The sequence below is a fragment of the Coloeus monedula genome (genome assembly GCF_965178545.1).
Source record: "Coloeus monedula genome assembly, chromosome: 12".
Taxonomy (NCBI): Eukaryota; Metazoa; Chordata; class Aves; order Passeriformes; family Corvidae; genus Coloeus; species Coloeus monedula.
In genome coordinates this window covers 13501369-13519826 of record NC_138792.1, presented here as the reverse complement: position 1 = coordinate 13519826, position 18458 = coordinate 13501369, and the positions used below count along the sequence as shown (strand labels likewise).

The 18458-nt window shown below is 42.5% G+C and overlaps 2 protein-coding genes across 4 annotated transcripts in view; one reads left to right on the top strand and one right to left on the bottom strand.

Moving 5' to 3' along the window:
* LOC309577392 (transmembrane 9 superfamily member 2-like) overlaps nt 1-2521 on the bottom strand; it is a 28559-nt gene extending 26038 nt beyond the window's left edge. The window contains exons 1-3 of one of the 2 annotated variants that reach the window (XM_082289376.1): nt 2318-2521; nt 1878-1945; nt 487-580 (exon numbers count right to left, since the gene is read on the bottom strand). In XM_082289376.1, coding sequence (XP_082145502.1) covers nt 487-580; nt 1878-1945; nt 2318-2434 — 279 coding nt within the window. In that variant the 5' untranslated portion in view covers nt 2435-2521. The remainder of the gene's footprint in view (nt 1-486; nt 581-1877; nt 1946-2317) is intronic. The other variant, XM_082289377.1, reaches the window with a different exon arrangement.
* Nucleotides 2522-7286: 4765 nt separating this feature from the next.
* Nucleotides 7287-17690, top strand: RBMX (RNA binding motif protein X-linked). Of its 2 annotated transcripts, none has more exons than XM_082289508.1 (9): nt 7287-7307; nt 8583-8709; nt 8908-9014; nt 14465-14636; nt 15704-15820; nt 16182-16296; nt 16411-16536; nt 16655-16743; nt 17241-17690. In XM_082289508.1, the coding sequence occupies exons 2-9, from the start codon at nt 8601-8603 to the stop codon at nt 17546-17548; spliced, it is 1143 nt and encodes a 380-aa protein (XP_082145634.1). In that variant the 5' UTR covers nt 7287-7307; nt 8583-8600; the 3' UTR covers nt 17549-17690. The 2 variants fall into 2 exon arrangements, with proteins under 2 accessions (XP_082145634.1, XP_082145633.1); XM_082289507.1 differs by having other exon boundaries at nt 16640-16743.
* Nucleotides 17691-18458: the final 768 nt, after the last annotated feature.

The following is an 18458-nucleotide window of genomic DNA, read 5'->3' as shown; positions in this document are numbered from 1 at the left end:
TAGACAACAGATGTTAAGCATGTACAAGCAAAGAAAAGCTGCAAGTGAGCGATAACGTAATTTCCCCTTCCCACTCTGAAAGTTGCCCAATACTACAACCAAGTATACGAAACAGTTTCTGAACCATCACTTTATAGTCTCCACTGCTACATTTAATAAACAAATTATTTCAGATCACCTAACACACCTTACATCCAGCTATTAAATAACTACCTAAGATATAGTTTCTGGACATCTCTACCACAGAGCAACAGGCAAGAAGGGTGATTACTGGCTCAGTTTCCTAATTGTAATTAACCACCCTAAGATGCCTTTGGGCTGGGAGGAGTGTTGGTTTTATTACATAAACTCCATAGTGCTTATATTTAAAAATATAAACAAAAATAATCATCTAGTTATCAAATCTTCAGCTATGTCTATGGATTACAGCCATCAGAATGACAGCTATCAAATTTAAAAAGGGTCAACTTCAAGGCATAAAATAACCTTATATGGAGATGATGCTATTCTCTCCCCAAACAGCACTTGTCCAAGATTTTCTGATGGTCTTTTCTCTTCCTTATCTTGACAGAAGTCAAAACTGGAAAAAAGTAGCAAAGTTTCCCTTTTATTTTTAATTGACATATAACTGTAAATACCAGCCAAAAACAAATTCTTAAATTATGTCCTTAACAGTAGTTTCCTTTTTTTTTTTTTTGACAGTTCAGCCACTGCTAGCAAAAAATCTGAGTGCCTTTGCGAAGAAAGCTGGCATCTATTTTAATATCAATTTCAACCAATACACGTGCCAGAGTATCTTTAACAAAATGCATGATGCTTAGTCCACCCACCCTTTACAAATGGCAACTTCAACAAACAATACAATGTTTCATTTTGTGGGGAAAAAAAAAAGGGACTGTGCTACGAACTTTTCATTTCTCTTGCAAAAAGTTTCTAAAAAACTACACCCTTTCTTAAAGGAATATTTACAAATAGCATTTAACATGAAACACATTTTAAAGAAGGAAAGTGATTTTAGTATTACAGTGCCACATTGTCAAACACCATTCACCAATTCTTTTCAACTACATACAACCCGAAACTGCTGAATATGGGAGAATGTAACCATTCTGGCTTTTCATTAAACACAGGTAACAGCAGGTTACATAAAGAAACCCCAACATAACAACAAACAAACCCACATTTTTCTTTGTTACATAAGTACTTTTCCTCAATCAGTGGTCCTAAATTCACTGGCTTCCATAAAATTTAACAGGAAGAGAGACACGGGGATTTTTTAGCTAGTCTCTGGTCTTGTTTCTATTGCTGCACTGCCCAGGGAAAGACCTAAAACATCTGGAAGTTTTCTTTTCTGTGCCCAGCAGCAAGACTGCAAATCATATTGTTTATCATTACTTTGTAGGCCTATGAATATCTGCAAAAGCAGACAGAAGTTTTCATAGAAAATAATCAAAATGAAACAAAACCAAGACCAACAAACCAAGAATAAGCTACAGAGCTTTGGCAAAAAAAGGAAAGCTAACAGTAACTGGTCTCCGAGTTTCTAAGAGGAAAAAAAGAGGAACTCCAAGCATCGGACCTCCTAGATTTGCCAAACAGAAAGAACTTTCAAATATGTCAAACAGTTAACACTAAATCTTGTATTCAGCTCAAAAAAATGCACCCGTAAGAAACTCGGCAGCCTTTTTTTTAACAATAGCAGAGGACTGTCAGGTGGCACAGGTGTGGCCTTCATCCTTCCCACCCTCTTGTACTTCATTCCTGCCACTGAGTGCTGGATTCACTCTTCCATCGCTACAGCCAAAATACAGCCACCCTTACGGTAACAGAAAAGCGCCTTTCCAAACGCTTCTGGAAACCTGTTGGGATATACTTACGCATCGTATTCGTATGGCAGAACTGATTCAACAGAGTCCAGCCTGTTCACGAAGAGCTCAATTAGTGACTGAAACAGGAAAGGAGGAGAAAAAGCATGAAAATACGGACTTTCAGAAACTAAGTGTGGCTGGTACGAAACGCGTGCTAACTAGCAAGTGCTGCTACCCCATGGCGGAGTTACCCTTGGCTGCTGACAGGCCCCGGCCACGCCAGGAACAAGGAACTAAGGGTCCTCCCGACGCTGGCTGGAAAGTTCAGCGGGAAAAGGGAATACCAGCGGGAGGTGTCTGTCTTCCCGGAGCAAAGGTTGCCGCCCGCGGCAGGACACCCGCGTGCGGCGGGATTGGAAATACCCCGCGGACCCAGCTCGCCGCGGGAGCCCCGAGCGGGGCAGAGCGAGGGGACGGCCCGCGTCGGGCCCGCCCGTGAGGACTCTCACCTTGCAGCTCTCGGTCTCCTCACCCTCCTCACAGAAGCTGACGGGCGCCAATCCGGGCAGGTAGAAGGCGGCGCCGAGAGGCGCCACCAGGAAGAGTGCGGCAGCCAGCAGCCTCATCTTGCAGCCTGGACGGGCAAAGGCACCATGAGGCGAGACGGCAACCCCGACCACCCCGGGTAACGTCTTGCGGAGGCGGCCCCAACACAGTCAGAGGCGGGGGTGGCCGCGTCACGGCCGGGTCGGGGCCACAGCGGCTGCGCGGTGAGGGGGGGGAAGTGCCGGGCGCCATCTTGGGGAGGGCATTCTGAGAAACGGGAAATGACAGGGTGAGGGGAAACTGCTTCCCACTGCCTGAGGACGGGGTTAGATGGGCTACTGGAGAGAAGTTCTTCCCTGGGAGGGTGGTGAGGCCCTGGCGCAGGTTGCAGAGAGAAGCTGTGGATGGTTCACTGGAAGTGCTCAAGGCCAGATTGAACAGGGTTCTGAGCAACGTGATCTAGGTGAAGGCGTCACTGCCCATGGCGGGTGAGGTGGGAGTGGTAGAATTAGGTGATCTTTAAGGCCCCTTCCAACCCAAGCCATTCTAGGATTCCGTGATACCAGAATCTCTTTCCAGGTTTTAGCCCCCAGCAAAAATAACACTGAATCAGTTAGGTTGGAAAATATCTCTGAGATCATCGAGTTTAACATAGGACCCAACACCACCATGTCAAGCAGATCATGGCACAGGATGCTTCGTCCAGTCTTTCCTTAAACACCCCCAGGGACAGTGACTCCACCACGTCCCTGGGCAGCCCATTCCAATGTCTAATTACCCCTTCTGTGGAGAAATTCCTCCTAATGTCCAGCCTAAACCTCCCCCCGCACAACTTGAGTCTATGTCCTCTCATTACCTGAGAGTAGTCTGGCCTTCTTCACCTGGCTACATCCTATTTTCAGGCAGTTGTAGAGAGTGAGTGAGAAAGGCTAAAATCAGATATTACCAGCTCAGAAATCAGGGGTGGAAATCAAAGTTTTCATATAGCAATCTGGAAGAATTATATTTGATGTTTTTTTGTTGCAGCCTGTGATGTTTGCAGCCACAACAGTGGGATGTGCCCCATGGCCTCTTGGTACAACACAGGCACAGTGGTGCCACAAACATGATGCCAAGCTCCACAGTCACCTGTTCAGGTGGTGATGGCAGGAGCAGCGCTCTGAACAGCTGCAAAACCTGTCTGAGGAGCAGGGTCAGTACAAGTGATGGCTGCAAGCCCAGCTCTGTCCTACCATGGCAAGACTGGTACTCACAGCTGTCTGAGACATTGTGCTAAAGGCATTGCTGTCAATATTGGATAGCAAACACCTTCTTCTTTCATTCTCTATTTCCTGTTTTTGCAAGCCGTTGCCACTCTTGTTTCCAGACTGTGACATTACATTTGTAGTACCCCGCAAAACCTCCATGTCCAATAATTTTAACCAATTCATCAATCTGTAGTGAGTTGCCCTTACCATAGAACAGCAACAGGCAAAAGGAAAAAGAATAAAGGGTGCACAGGAATTCTCGTGTCTTTTTGGCTGAGCCTGTAAATTAGAGTTGTCATTTCAGGCAGCTCCAGCTACGTCATAGGGACCTATGATCCACCTTGTATTGCTAAACTGAAAGGAGCCACAGTGAGCTCTCAAATAGGTGATCTGGGAGAAGCACATTAGGGAATTCCAGTTTAGAAATGGTTGGCGGAGTCAGTGCCAGAAACAATTATTTTGTGCTATTCTCATCTACTCTAGTCTGAGTTTTACAGAGGAAAATTCCTGAATTTCTATAAATACCTATCAACTGACAGTACTCTTTGTTACAAAACTATTAAACTGATTTTTCAGTTATTTGTTTTTGATTATATATCTAGAGTGAATTACATTCCCTTTTTTATTAATTCTGAATGAGTCTTTTGTGATCAGATTATTTATGTATTCATTAGTCCCCATCCCCCAGCTCTCCTAAACCCTTTATCCAGTTTAAACCCAAAGCATGATGAACTTGGTAAAAGGCCAATATGTTTGATGAAAATATGCAGCATGCTACAGGGGAGATCCAAAGCACTTTCCTCTGCATTAACAAGTTTGCAGTGTAAATTCAACTACATTGTTAAACATCCTAGGATTCGAGAGAGTGACATTTTCGTTGAAAGCTATCACAAAAATCCATAAAATACTACCCTCGTGGAATGTTGTCCACCTCTCCCATCTACTGGACTCATTTTTAGGGTTATCAATGAAAAGGCAGGAAGGAATCAGCTTATATGTACGTGGGTTTGTAACATACTTAATTACATTTCTTCTACTTTCAAAAATGTGATAATGCAAGGGCAAGTATATCTATGCTAGTTAGGGAGCAACTGTCCTCTGTGTAAACCTTGGTTAAGTTTCCTGCTCTCTCTTTCCCCAGCTGTCCCATCCAAGTTTCGTATTCCATATGGGCCAGTATTAGGAACTCTTATTACTACCTAATTTCCTATCAGAAAATTCTAAGTTGAAAGGTCATTTGCAAAAGAAATTGTCAGAGCTCTTCAGCCTTGAACTTCTTACTGAAGAGGAATTAGTTTTCATTCAGACTGCAGTTTGTTCCCTGATGATTTCTGTAGTTTTTCTTCAAAAATTCAAAATTACAGGAAAAAAAAAAAAAAAGGAGAGGAGAGAATTAGAAGAACTAAAGAATAATATAGCCTCTAATCCTCTAGGAAAAGATCTGACTGAATTTGGAGCAAGACCATACATATACTATGTAGTGAGAGACTGTAAAATACTGTTCCGGTTTGCAATGAGGATGCAACTAGGTTTTGATGAGAAGCCTCATGAAGATACCTTTTAGGACAATGGACAGAAGAATTTGGCCCTGATACAATTACAGCATTTATGTTCAAATGCTGTTTCAAATGTCATTATGTTCATGCTAATCCCACCTAACTACACGTACAGTATGTGCTAACAAAATGTTAATAAAATGAAGCCTGGAGTTGTCAATGAAATATTTTACTCTTTTAATCAGAGGAGGGAAAAGAGACTTTTGTTTGCATTTGCTTATTTTTCCAGTTGTGAGGCAGTCAATAAATACACTGTGGGTCAGAAAAGCACTCAGAGACCCCACCTTGACGGAGGCCATTTTTAGCATATTTCTTATAGAACTAACAATTTGGTTCCGTTTTCACTATCCATCCCAGGGAGGCTCTGAAGCTTAAATTATTTTGTATTGAAACTAGAATTTGAAGCTTTTTTTTTCATATGGTAATTGGATAAGTATCTGGTAATGCCATTCTTCGGCAACTTCATTGATATCATAGGCAGTGCCCTCCCACCTCCTTACGAAGGTCATCTTTCCCTTTTCCCCTTCACAGTAACAGCATCCACACTGGAAAGGTGACATCTTCAAGTACATACTGGAGTTTAGAGCAGTGTTTGAGAACTCCCTTCCTTTGTGTTTTCAACACATCCTTGAGCTAGTCTGAGGCGATGTTGCCTTCTGCTTCCCATAACACCACCAGCAGCTGAATATCAGTATCTGACAGACTGAAAAACTGAAGATAAGAACAGAGTATGCTGTTCTCTTATCAGAATGCAGCAATTATGCAGCTGTGGAATTGTAACAGCACTGGGCAGTGCCTGTAGAGTCCATAGACTCTGTGGCATCTCCCAGAAATGAAGGTCTGGAGAACTGCAAGCAAGAACTGCAAGGGAGAAAAGACTTTGCAGTGATTAGACTGGGTGGCATTAAGAAAATAGGCCTTGAGGACAGATTAATATCAATTTAGATAATCTACAGGTTCAAATAATGAAAATTTAGCCAATTTTTCCGTGAGCAGATTTCCTCCTAAGTTTTCCACTATCAGTTTTAGCCAGCCAAAGAAAATCACATTTGAACTTTGAGTATAAATAATTAACAAATGGAGTTAGTTGAACAAAAATGGCAAAACTTTGTGCCATCAACAACACATTTAATTTTAAACCACACTTGTTTTGGTTTGCTGTTATTCTCCAAGGAAGGGGTGCTGACATGCACATGTCTTAATCAAAGTAATTAAAAATGCTTTTAAGGCTGTTTGAGCGAACTGGGTTAAGCTCCTGCACAAACTTCGAAGTTAAACTGATACTGCTGTGATTTTCCTTCCAAAGCAGTGATAGGTCGGCTGCTTCACAAAATCAGTTAGCATTGGAAGGGACCTCTGGGAGATCATCCAGTCCCATCCCCCTGACCAGGCAGGGTCACCTGGAGCACATAACACAGGAATGTCTCCAGAGAGGGAGACTCCATGACCTCACTGGGCAGCTGTTCCAGGGTTCTGGTACCTTCTGCCACCCTCAAGGAAAAGTTCTTTCTCATGTTGAAGTTCTTGTATTTTAGTTTATGACCATTGCTCCTCGTCCTGCCACTGGGCACCACTGAAAAGATTCTGGCACCATTCCCTCAGCACCTGGCTTTGGAATATTTATATGCATTAGTGAGATCCCCTCTCATTCTTCTCGTCTCTAGACTAAACAGGCCCAGCTTCCGTACCTCTCCTCGTAAGAGAGATAGATGCTCCAGACACCTAATCATCTTTGTGCTGATTATTATCTCCAGTAGCTCCCTTCTCGTGCTGAGGAGCCCAGAACTGGATACAGCGCTCCATATGTGGCCTCACTCCTTTGGGACGAGGCACATCCGTCTTTCCCACGGCCCACTCCCGCTCTTTTCCCGCCGCTCACGGTCCCTGGCCTGCTCCCCGCTCCTGGCAGGACGGAACTCTCCGGCCCCGCTGTCCGCTGTCCCCCGTCCCCACCGGGCCCCGCTGACCCCCGGCCGCGGCGGGAGCCCCCGGCGGCCCGTCGAGCCGCGGGTGCCCCCTACCGGGCTCGGCGCTGCCGCTGCCGCCGCCGCCGCATCCGGGGCTCCGTCCGGTGGGTGACGTCAAGATATAAAGGCCCGCAGCGCCTTTGTTCGCCCCCATTGCGCAGTTGCAGATCGGTGCGGGTGGAGGTGAGTGCGGCTGCGGACTGGGACTCTGCGGGCGGCACCGCGGGGTGCTGCGGGGATCCGCGGGGAAAGGTCCGCGGGGTGGGGGCCGCGTGGCGCGCAGCTTGCGGCGGAGTAGAGGCGCGGCAGAGCCGGACCTGGCCGGCACTCCCTTCCCGCCCGGCTCCGGGTAGGACGGCGGGACCCGTGCGTTTGCGGTGGGGCGAGGGTGGTCCCGACGGCGTGAGGCACGGTGTCCGCCATTTTAGTTGTGGGGGTTCCTCAGCATCCCCGGGGAGAGCGAGGTGGGCACGGCAGGAGCGCCGCGCCGGTGTGTACGGACGGAGCTGGGTCGCGCGGTGGGTGAGCGTCGAGGAGGCCGCCGGGCGCGGGGACGGAGCGGAGCCGCTGCCGAAGGTGGCCGCCATTTTGTGGCGGTGCCTGAGCCCGTGGAGGGTCCAACGCCCCCCCCGCTCCCCGTGCCCTGGAGCGCGGCTGAACCCGGGCCCCGTGCGGCCCGGCCCGACCCGGCCCCGCCGCGGCTCCCTCAGGGGTGCTTTTTCCGCGCTCCCGTGTGTGCCGGAGTCGTCCCGGGCCTTCCCGCCATCGCGCCGGAGACACGCGGGCAGCGCCTTGTCCATAGGCGCCGGGTGGCCTGCCAGGCACGGAGAGGTTTGGCTTTGTCTTCGGCTCTTGGTTGTTTTTCTTTTTTAAGCCCTCCCGCCCCCGCGGCAGTAGCTGTGACATTGGTGTGTAGAACTGCAGTGGTGGTCTGGTGTCTGCTCAGTCTCACACGTTGTGTAGGCCAAGACTTCAGCACAGGCTTTGTATTACTTAAAGTAATACAGAGAATGAGCTTAATTTAGAAATACTCACCCGAGATGCTTTTAAGAGTTAATAGTTTTGTGTTACTTCGACTTATTAAGTAAATTACTTGAAACGTCCAGGATTTAAAGGAAAGGTGTGCTAGAATTGCCATCCAGGGCAAAAAGAACAGCACTTCTGGAAGAATTTTCACATGCACCAATATGGCTTCATTTTAACAGTGCTTTGTTCCACTTTTCAAAGTTCTATTTAATATCCTTGAAACACACTATATAATCTGAAGAAGGAACTGTTAATACTGCTTCCATTTAAAAAATTGTGATTTTTAAAATGTTTTTTATACCTCATATTTCTTACCCAACATCTTTCTGAAAAAAATTGCTTGTACTTTTGAGGACAGAAGTCATTTATGTACTATGAGGTCTCTATTGCAGTCTGATGTTTTGTTAATAATGGCCTGATTCTTTTTAGTAGGTCATTTACGGAATCAAAATGGTTGAAGCAGATCGTCCTGGGAAGCTGTTCATTGGGGGCCTGAACACAGAGACTAATGAGAAAGCCCTTGAGGCTGTATTTGGCAAATATGGACGCATTGTGGAAGGTAAAGAGAAATTTTTTTAAGATGATAATAATAAAAACAAACAGCAACATAGCTATGATGACTTTTTTGGCGTTGATCATCTGAAATGATGGCGCTTACATGTCCTCTAAGAAGTTCTGAGCTTAAAAGGTTAAATAAAGGTTAAGTGTTCCTTACAGGGAATTACAGGGAAAGCTGATGTGACTTTGTTTTTTGCAGTCCTTTTGATGAAAGATCGGGAAACGAACAAGTCCAGGGGATTTGCATTCGTCACATTTGAGAGTCCAGCAGATGCAAAAGATGCTGCCAGAGATATGAATGGAAAGGTAGGAATTAAAACCAATTATATATTGCTTTTGCTACTGACCAGGACAATTAATCTTTGGGGTAAATAAACTTGCAATAAAAGTTGGAAAGAGAATGGATTAGAACATCCTGGAGACAAGTTATAACTTTAAATTTGACAAAATATCTTTGTCTCCATGAAGGCGAAATTTGTTTCTCCTGTTCATGGATTTGACAATAGAAAATGAAGTCTGGCTGTCAGTCAGCTACACTCTCTTTTCTTATTGTTCCTTAATCAGTGATGGAGGGCTTTTTGACAATCAGCTCTTCATTCTTGCATGTTTCAATAATGATTTTTGGGTTGGTTTTTTTCTTTTTGATCATATTTGAATGCAGTACTTTGTAAATTACACTTCAGGGAAGTGACTTACCTGAAAACTATTAACGGTTCCCTTAACATGGGTTGACTGTGACTTCCCTGCTGTGCTGGAGCATTGATGAGCTGTCTGGTATCCTGTGGATAATCTACATTTGTGACTTGCATCATCGATCTGCCTGGTGTGTGTGAGGAGCATCTTTCCAGTTAATGTGCAATAGCTTTGCAGTTAGCCAGCGACTGAATTTGTTCATTACACCCTAAAATGCAATGGTCTAGTTTTCAGAGAAATAAGAAATGTAATGTTTTTAAAAATAAAAATACAGGAATTTGAAGCACAAGTTCCAAGATAATACCAGGATAGTTTGTCAAAGAACTGTAGGCTGCTGTAATCTGTATCTGTTGTGGCATGTGTTTTAAAAGGTAGATGTAAGTCAGCAATTTTATGGTCAACAGCTGCTTATCTTCATAGAGGTGCTGTCTCTTCAGGCAGTGAAAGCTATCTTAGGTCACTTGAACTGCAGACTCTGGTTTTCCATGCATAATCTGAATGGTTGTGTTGAGGTCACACTGCATTGGCCTTGTAAGCAGTGTCTCTTGAGATGGCATGCAAGTAAGGTGAAGAAACATTTAGTGATTGTGATTAATTGACACTTGGGATTTTGATATGTTTGTCTTCTTAGTACAAGAAGTTGAAGTGAAAGAAAAATATCAGTTATTGCAGTCAGTAAGTAAAGTAACTTTAGGAATAAAAAAAAGAGCTTTTTGTAGTGTTCATGAACACAAATAGTAAAACGTCATATTTGTGTTGTAGCAGGCTATGTGTTATAGAAGGATAGTGGGTTTTCTACTCCATGTACTGATGTTTCTGGGTGCTTCATGACAACCTTATCACAATCAGGGTTACTTTCTTTGAAGACTTGCTTCCTTTTCAAACAAGCTAGTAGTTTTTGTCAAGGCAGAGAGTGGCAAGTTCAAATGATGTTCCTTCTATACCAGCCTAAACATCTTTCGAGGTGCTCCTTTTATTGACTTTTATTTCTTCACCGTCTAGTTTGCCACAGTTCTGAAGACTTGTTTACTGCTGTGCTTAAATACTTTATTTTCTCTGAAACAGTCATTGAATCCTCACATAAGGTAATTTCAAGGACCAATAGGTAATTGTCAGACTGAAAGGAACTCAGTCACTAATCTGCGTGTTGGTGGAGTGCAGCTTGCAAATCAAAATCCTTCTGAAAATAATCACCAACTGTTCTACATCTTGAATGTTGTGGCATGTGTTTGGTCACATTGGAAACATTTGGGAGAGTACTGCTTGGTAAAGTAGCTAAATGAGACAATGTTTGTGGCTGAGGTAATGTCTACTTGTTCTGGAATGCACAACCTGCATTACTGTCAAGAAATGCTAGAAGGGATGGCCTTGTGGATCATTGTTCTCATGGTTTGTCTTCACTGTAAATCTAGAAGTACCTTCATCTGCTTTGAAATTAGAACAGCAAGTAGTGTATGAAAAGAACATTCTCAAATGGGATTTGGCCTAGAATGTCCTCTGGTCCAACTTGCTTTAACCATGGATATGAAAGATATTCATGAGGTGGTCTCTCATTCTCATCTTAAAGCCTTCTGGACAACAGTTACTGCTTGTACTCCAAAAGGACTCTGCACTAAAGGTCTGAGGAAGAGCAGTGTTTGAGGCCTGGTGTGAGAAGAGGTCATTGTCATAAATCACAACTTGAAGGTTTCTTTGTCCATTTGGAAAAGATGGATTGGAGCATTCTTGAGATTTTAATGCACTTGAGAAGCAGCAGCAGAAGCACTGTGCAGATTGCAGTTCAAGCAGTCTGTAAGGAGTTAGGCGATCTGTCTAGCCAGGGGGAAGAGTTCTGCATTGCCTGTCGATTGCTCATTCTGTAATCCCAAAGGAATTTGAAGCTGTAGCCAGTAGAAGAGGCTGACTCCAATAGATTCTGCAAGACTGAATTTGCATTTGATTTTTTACTTCGCAAATGTTTATGAAAATCATGTATCCTGAGTTTTGCACCAATTTGGGTGAGGGATAATAAGTGAATAACTATATTTCACTCTATATTGGGATAAGCATAGACCAGTCAAAGCTTGCTTGTTGAAGATAAGTTTGTCCTGCAGAAAGAGATCAGGAGATAATTATTTTAGAGTTGGGGTAGAGATTTTTCCTTTTTTCAATTACTTTGTCTGCTGAATTGAATCAATGCTAACATGCCTGAGCAGTGCAAAAGAAATGTAGAAGTACTTTGTAGCAGCTTCCCAGCTTTCTTTAAGAAGAACCTTAAATGATGGCAGTCAAGTCTACATCCTGATGCCACGAAATGCACATGCTTACCTGGACACAAATGTGGATACTCCCAGGTCTAGTGGTTGTTGGGTGCAGTGGGCTGTTCTCATGATCTTCTAAGTCCTTAAGAAGAAATGGATAATTAAAGAGAGGATATGACCTCAGGCAAAAGATCAGCACAAACCAAAGATTTAATTCCAGTGTAGGCCTGCCAAGCCAGCTGTTCTGTGTTAAGAGGATCGAAGCAGATGCTACAATCCCTACAGTGTAAACTGTACTCAACACTGCAGAAGGTTGTCTTACTCTAATTGGCAGAAAGTGTTTTATGTTCTTTGGTGAAGAAGTGATACAATGCACAGAAGCTTGGCCTCTTAAGAAGTGAATCTTAAGGGAAACTCACTTAATGTGCCATCAAGGAACATGGAGAAATGGAGTCATTGCAGCATCACCAGTGAAATGATCCATTGGAGAGGAAAGCCCTGTGTGGTGTTAGGACCAGCTTCATTCAAGTTATTGTAACAGTTTCTTTGAAATACTTGATTTCTTGCCCCACTCCCAAAATTATGCAAATTTCATTCATCTTTTCTGTTGGAATGTGGAACAGTTTGCAGGCTAGTTCTCTAATTGTGTTTGGTTAAGGTTCCCTGTCTCACTTTACAAATCTGTACAGATTATTCATTCCACATATAGGAGACTTTGATTGCCAATCTATTATTGTCCTTAAATGACTTGTATCTTAAATTCAATGCTTTTTAGCACCAAGGTGACTTCACTTTCTGGTGCTTGTATCATACTAAAAATGCTGCTATAACACTCTGAATCAAGGTTATACAAAAAAACTAATGAGTGCTCATGTTGACAGCTGGTGCTTTGAGCTCATTGAAAAAGCTTCCTTATTCTGAGATGGGTTGTGTGACTTTTATGTTTGGTGAGATAAGACTTTTCTTTGAGCTAAGAAACTGTAAAATGTTGTCCCCTCTGCTTTGAAATAGGACAAACTATGACAAATATTTTCTGGTTAACAAAAAAATGTTCCTGTACCTAGTGAAAGGTCTTTCTGGACCTATGGAATAGCTTTTTAAGACTGCTTGTGTAAAGCAGTCTGCAAAGAAACTATCTTTTGCCAAGGTAAGATGTGTAAGTACAAGGCAGAAGAAAATAGGAGGAGAAATTATAAGGAAAACTGTACCTCCTACATAACAGAAATGAAAGAACTTGAACCCAGCATTCAGGTTTTCAGAACCCATGCTAGCAGAAGGGGACAGTGTTTGCTTTCTAAACTTGAAACAAGCTGTCAAGCATCTTCCATGAAATTGAGGACAGCAGTGGCCATAGCAAACCTTAAGGCTTCAAGCCCACTGTTCCTGCTTGAGAAGGATGAAACTGAGAGATTAATTATGATGGCAAATCAATATTAAGCAAACTGAGAAGTTCCAGTGATTGGAGGTACTAATGCTCACTCCTGGGATGTTTCAGTTTGTCACACCAAAAGGCTCTTTGAGAAACCTTCCATAAGTAAAGTATTTCATGAAGTCAAAGCCAAGACCAGTATGATTTTGCTGGTATTTCTTACTTTTTCCCCTCACAATGGATCAAGTTGGACCTGTGTATGTATGCACAGGTTTTCAAAGAATTGCTACAACTCCATGAGGTGGCAAAATACATGCACTACTACAGTGAATTTTCAGAGAGCTAGATTTTGATAGAGAACAAGAAACATTCAGTACGTCAATAAAATACTACTAGCAGTGCAGATTAACACATTACTAGCAGTCATGTTTGTGTTCATTTATTGCAGCAAAGAAGTGCGATGAACACTTTCTGCCTGATAATTAATTAGTTGTCATGGCAGAGTTAAATATTTAACTGCTAAAGAAAGCAAATAAACCATGTTTGCCAGGATAGGCATGCAGTAACCTAATTTCAGCAGAGCTTATGATCTTGGTTTTGCTGTAATATCCAAACATGTGGTATCTAAAGATTATACACAAATTTGATTAACTAGGTTGAATTACTCAACATGTTACTACCTGCTCATGTTTGAGGTATAATAGTTGGCTGCAGACTTCCTGGTATTGCAGGTCTATATTCCAGAAAAAGCTTCTACTTTTATCCTACCAAAAAAAAAAAAAAAATTACAACCACACAACAGAACCCACAAACAAAAATACCCCAACCACAAAGCACCTTCACTGTGGAAAAGTAATAGTGTAAATTGTGACAGTCACCTTGATTGAAAACCCACCTTGAAACACTAGAAAAAAAGGGGTGAATTGTCATACTCAATCTGCTGTGTAGATGCTGACATAACTTCTGTATACTTCAGCGATCACCGTTTTATCAGGACATCAAGAAAATGTGCTAAACGGCCTCCCCATTGCCAGAAATCCCGACTGAAGCTAAGTTATCTTCAGCTTAATCTTGTACCTACGGGTGCACTCCTAGTTTGGTACAAAAGTACGTGGCAATTGAAAGTAAATTGTAGATCATATATCATATTTCGTTTACAGAATAAATGACGTGGGGCTGCCGTAATCGTTGGACACTTGTGTTTTCACTGAAAGTCCTTTCTGATGCTGCTCTGTGGTTTTTTTTCCATCAATACCACAAGAATGAAGTACTGTAGAAATTGAAATTAGGCCCAACATGCTGCTGAGTACTTGGGGACTAATACTGAAGACTGAAATCAGTTCTAGAATTGCTCTAACTTAGAAAATGGAAGCCCTATAATAGTGAAGCAAGAGGGGCTTGATTTAAGAAATACAAACATGACTGAGCAGTAAGTAAAGCAGCTTCTTCTTTAGTCATTAGATGGGAAGGCAATTAAAGTGGAACAAGCAACCAAGCCATCCTTTGAAAGTGGTGGTAGGCGTGGGCCGCCACCCCCTCCCCGAAGCAGAGGTCCTCCCAGGGGCCTTAGAGGTGCAAGAGGCGGAAGTGGCGCAAGAGGACCACCTTCAAGAGGGAGTCACTTGGGTATGTATTGACCTCTCTCATTATATACTTCGACAACATACAAGACAATCCCATTGGAAGATGACAATAATCCTACTGGAAAAAAAAAAGTCAAACAGCTGAATAGTGCACTCCTTGTTCTTTATTAAAATGATGAAATATGATCTCGGCAGTTTAGTCAAATTTTTGATTAGGCAAGTACACCTTAAGAAAAGGCTTCCAAATATGAAGATTCCTTTCTACAACTAACACTCCACTTGACTTTTGCCTATGAAAGAAAAGCAAAACTCCTGCCTTGCACATGAGAAAGGAAGCTTTCTGGTATTCAAGTTGAAAAAGTGATTCTCTACCACCAGGGAAAGGGAACTGCCTTTCATTCTTAATAGCAAGAGGTCTAAACTGAGAAAAGTGTAGGGCTGATCCTTCCAGATCAGAGGGAGAGTTAGGGCAGCTAAACCTTGTTTGTTGAGTTGAAGCTTTCTGAAGTGTAAGGGTAGTACATTACTTGATACTGGATATTCATTAAGATACAGCTATTTATTCAGACTTTTCAGTATCAAAACAAAACTCACTTAAAAGAGCTAGCAAGCAGCACCTGAGGTGTAATGGTAAAAACTGTAATGCAGAAAAAAAACCCTGGAAGTAATGAAGCTTCTCTCTTGAAGAGTCTGTGTAGTAGGTTCTACAGACTCGGTAGTGCCTCTGTTCCCTCTCTGTAGGCTCTTCTCTAGTACATCTTCCCAGGTGGCTCTTGTCTTCTGAGAACAGTAACTTGTTAAGCATTTCAGCTGTGACTGATTACAGATATTAGCTGTCTTTCTCCCTTGTGTCACACCCTGTAGCTTTTGGATAAGTTCTAAAAGACAGTTCTTGACAGGAATTTAGGCTGTGGAAAGTTTGGCTCTCAATTCTGCCAGTAGCATTTAATAGTGGCTAGAAGACAAGAGAAGGCTTTGAGGTCTAGTTTTAGAGGTTTACTGTTGATCATGTAGTGGTAATAATGGCACCTTTAGGTTGTAGTTCAGGCTTTAGGGTCATGCAGGTGAGTATCACAGAAATAATAATTCGTTCATGGCTTATCCTTCTAGGGTCTTCTCGAGGGCCACTTCCTATGAAGAGAGGTCCACCTCCACGAAGTGGAGGCCCTCCACCTAAAAGATCGGCACCTTCAGGACCAGTGCGTAGCAGTAGTATGGGAGGAAGAGGTAAAGACTTCCTGACTAAATTAATTGCTTGGTCAGCTGTAGCACCTTTGTCTTCCTTTAGGAACTGGTGCAGATCATTGATTCTAACTTCAGTCTGCTGTGTGATAGTATATTGTTTTAATAATTTTTGGTTCCTTTTGTACCAATATGATTTCATAGCTGTTGGGAACAATTCAGTGCAATTTGAGTATGTTTGTTCTGGTGCTGCTTTAAAACTGTACAAGCAGAAATGTAAAGTGTTCTAAATGTAGGCTCCAGAGATACTATTAAATTGCTCTAAACTATTTACTGACACTTGCCTTGAGTGTTCTGTATGGCTAAATGCTAATTAAATTTAAAATGTGGACTGTTTTCTCTGAAGCTCCTGTATCACGTGGAAGAGATGGTTACGGTGGTCCTCCACGCAGAGAACCAATGCCGTCACGGAGAGATGTCTACATGTCTCCAAGAGACGATGGCTATAGCACTAAAGATGGGTAAATTCTTACACTGTTTTATTTTAGTGAAGCATTTTTTGTTCAGAGAAGGATCTTGATTCCAGACCTTCTGTTAGGACATACGGCTAACATCTCAATTTTTGTTCTTTGTAGTTATTCAAGCAGAGATTATCCCAGTTCCAGGGATACCCGGGACTACGCACCACCTCCCCGAGACTACGCATATCGTGATTATGGTCATTCCAGTTCACGTGATGAGTACCCCTCCAGGGGATATAGGTACCTACTGTTGGATTTTTCCCCCTGTCACTTTTTTCTTGCCTGTAGTGTTAGTGATTTTTTCTTGCCTGTAGTGTTAGTGATTTGTACTAAGTCTTAGTAGTCTTTCCTCCTATAGTGATCGTGATGGATATGGTGGTGGACGTGACAGAGACTACTCCGATCATCCCAGTGGAGGCTCCTACAGAGATTCATATGAGAGTTATGGTAAGAATCCATTTTGAGGATCATATAACTGTACAGGTGTCAAAAAAATCTGACTTTCACTAGGTCGCTTGTGTTTTAGGGGGAAGTGGCACACTTTTTTTCCCCTACAGTGAAAGTGCAGTTGTTGGTTATCATTTGATCATCTTGTTAAATAAGCTAAAGAAGCAAAGTCTACAGTTCAGAATGACAACTATCTCTGGAAAATATGTCTGAGTTTCTTCTCTAAAATAACAAGCTGTTTGGAATACCCAGTTAAAGAGCCTGCCTGAATAAACAAACACCGTCTTCATTCCTTCAGAGTCTTTAAATCCACTCACTGCCTGGTATGCAATCCGCACTTTAAATACCATTAGTGTGGCAGATTATATTAAGACCATCTCAATACATATGAAAGAGTAGCAGTAAACATTTTAGTACAGCAATTCTGTAAATTCAGATTTGAAATTGTTCTATATAACTTATGGTGTTGCCATATTACCTGACCATTGACCCTGCAGGTAACTCACGTAGTGCTCCACCTGCTCGAGGGCCCCCGCCATCATATGGTGGAAGCAGTCGCTATGATGATTACGGCAGCACACGAGATGGATATGGAAGCCGAGAAAGTTACTCAAGCAGCAGAAGTGATGTCTACTCAAGTGGCCGTGATCGTGTTGGAAGACAAGACAGGGGTCTTCCCCCATCCATGGAAAGGGGCTATCCACCTCCTCGGGATTCTTACAGTAGTTCAAGCCGTGGGGCACCCAGAGGTGGTGGCCGTGGTGGAAGCAGATCCGATAGAGGTGGAGGCAGAAGCAGATACTAAAAACACTCTTAAACTTTTGGACCAAGACAGATTACTTCTCAAATGTGGAAGCTGTTCTATCTTTACTACCAGAGGACTACTAAAAGGAAAAGTTGTTTTTAACCTTTTTTTATTGTTGCCTGTTAAGTTTTCCCCTCCATGACTTTATGCTTTTGTGAGGAAAAGTTAAAACAATGTTTAATATCATTTCAAAATTGTTAACGTTTCTTTCAGAAAGCAGATGTTAAATGTATAAACTTGAGCTGTGTACTAGTGTTGTAATTTTCAAAGTAAAGTTTCCCTGAAATGCCACACTTCCATCTGATTTTCGTCATGAATGGAACAAGCTGTTCTTAAGATCTTCTGCACAACATCCAACCATCTAACATGGAGATGGATTGTTCTACATGTTCAACATCTCATTCTGAAAGTATTGCTTGTGATTTGGAGGGTGGTGGGGATGATTCCACATAAAACTCAGTTGTGCCTAGAATTTGAAGTCACAATATTCCCCGTACAAAATGCCTTCAGATCATTATGTAAAGAAAAATAGAGGATTTCATTCACTTAAGCCAAAAAAGCAAGTGGATAACACTATATTCTGCCTTCCTACTGTTTCATGGGGAGCTTAAAAATCTCCCCTGCAAAAAAATCATGTTCATGTAAGTCAGCTACAGAATACTGTTTAAAAAAACCAAACCACAAACCATTGACCAATTCCATCAAAGAAGCTGCAAAACGATGCTTACTCATACTGTTTCAAATTTTTGCAACTCTGTAGTGTTTCACTTTTAAGGGAACATCTTTGATTCCAAAGGAGAAAATAAGCAAAGAAGTCTTTCTCTCCAACTTCTCAAAGGCTTATGGCTTCCTAAAATCAAGTGAATCTTTCAGCATTCCACAGCTGATTTAAAGCATCAAATGCCTGTGA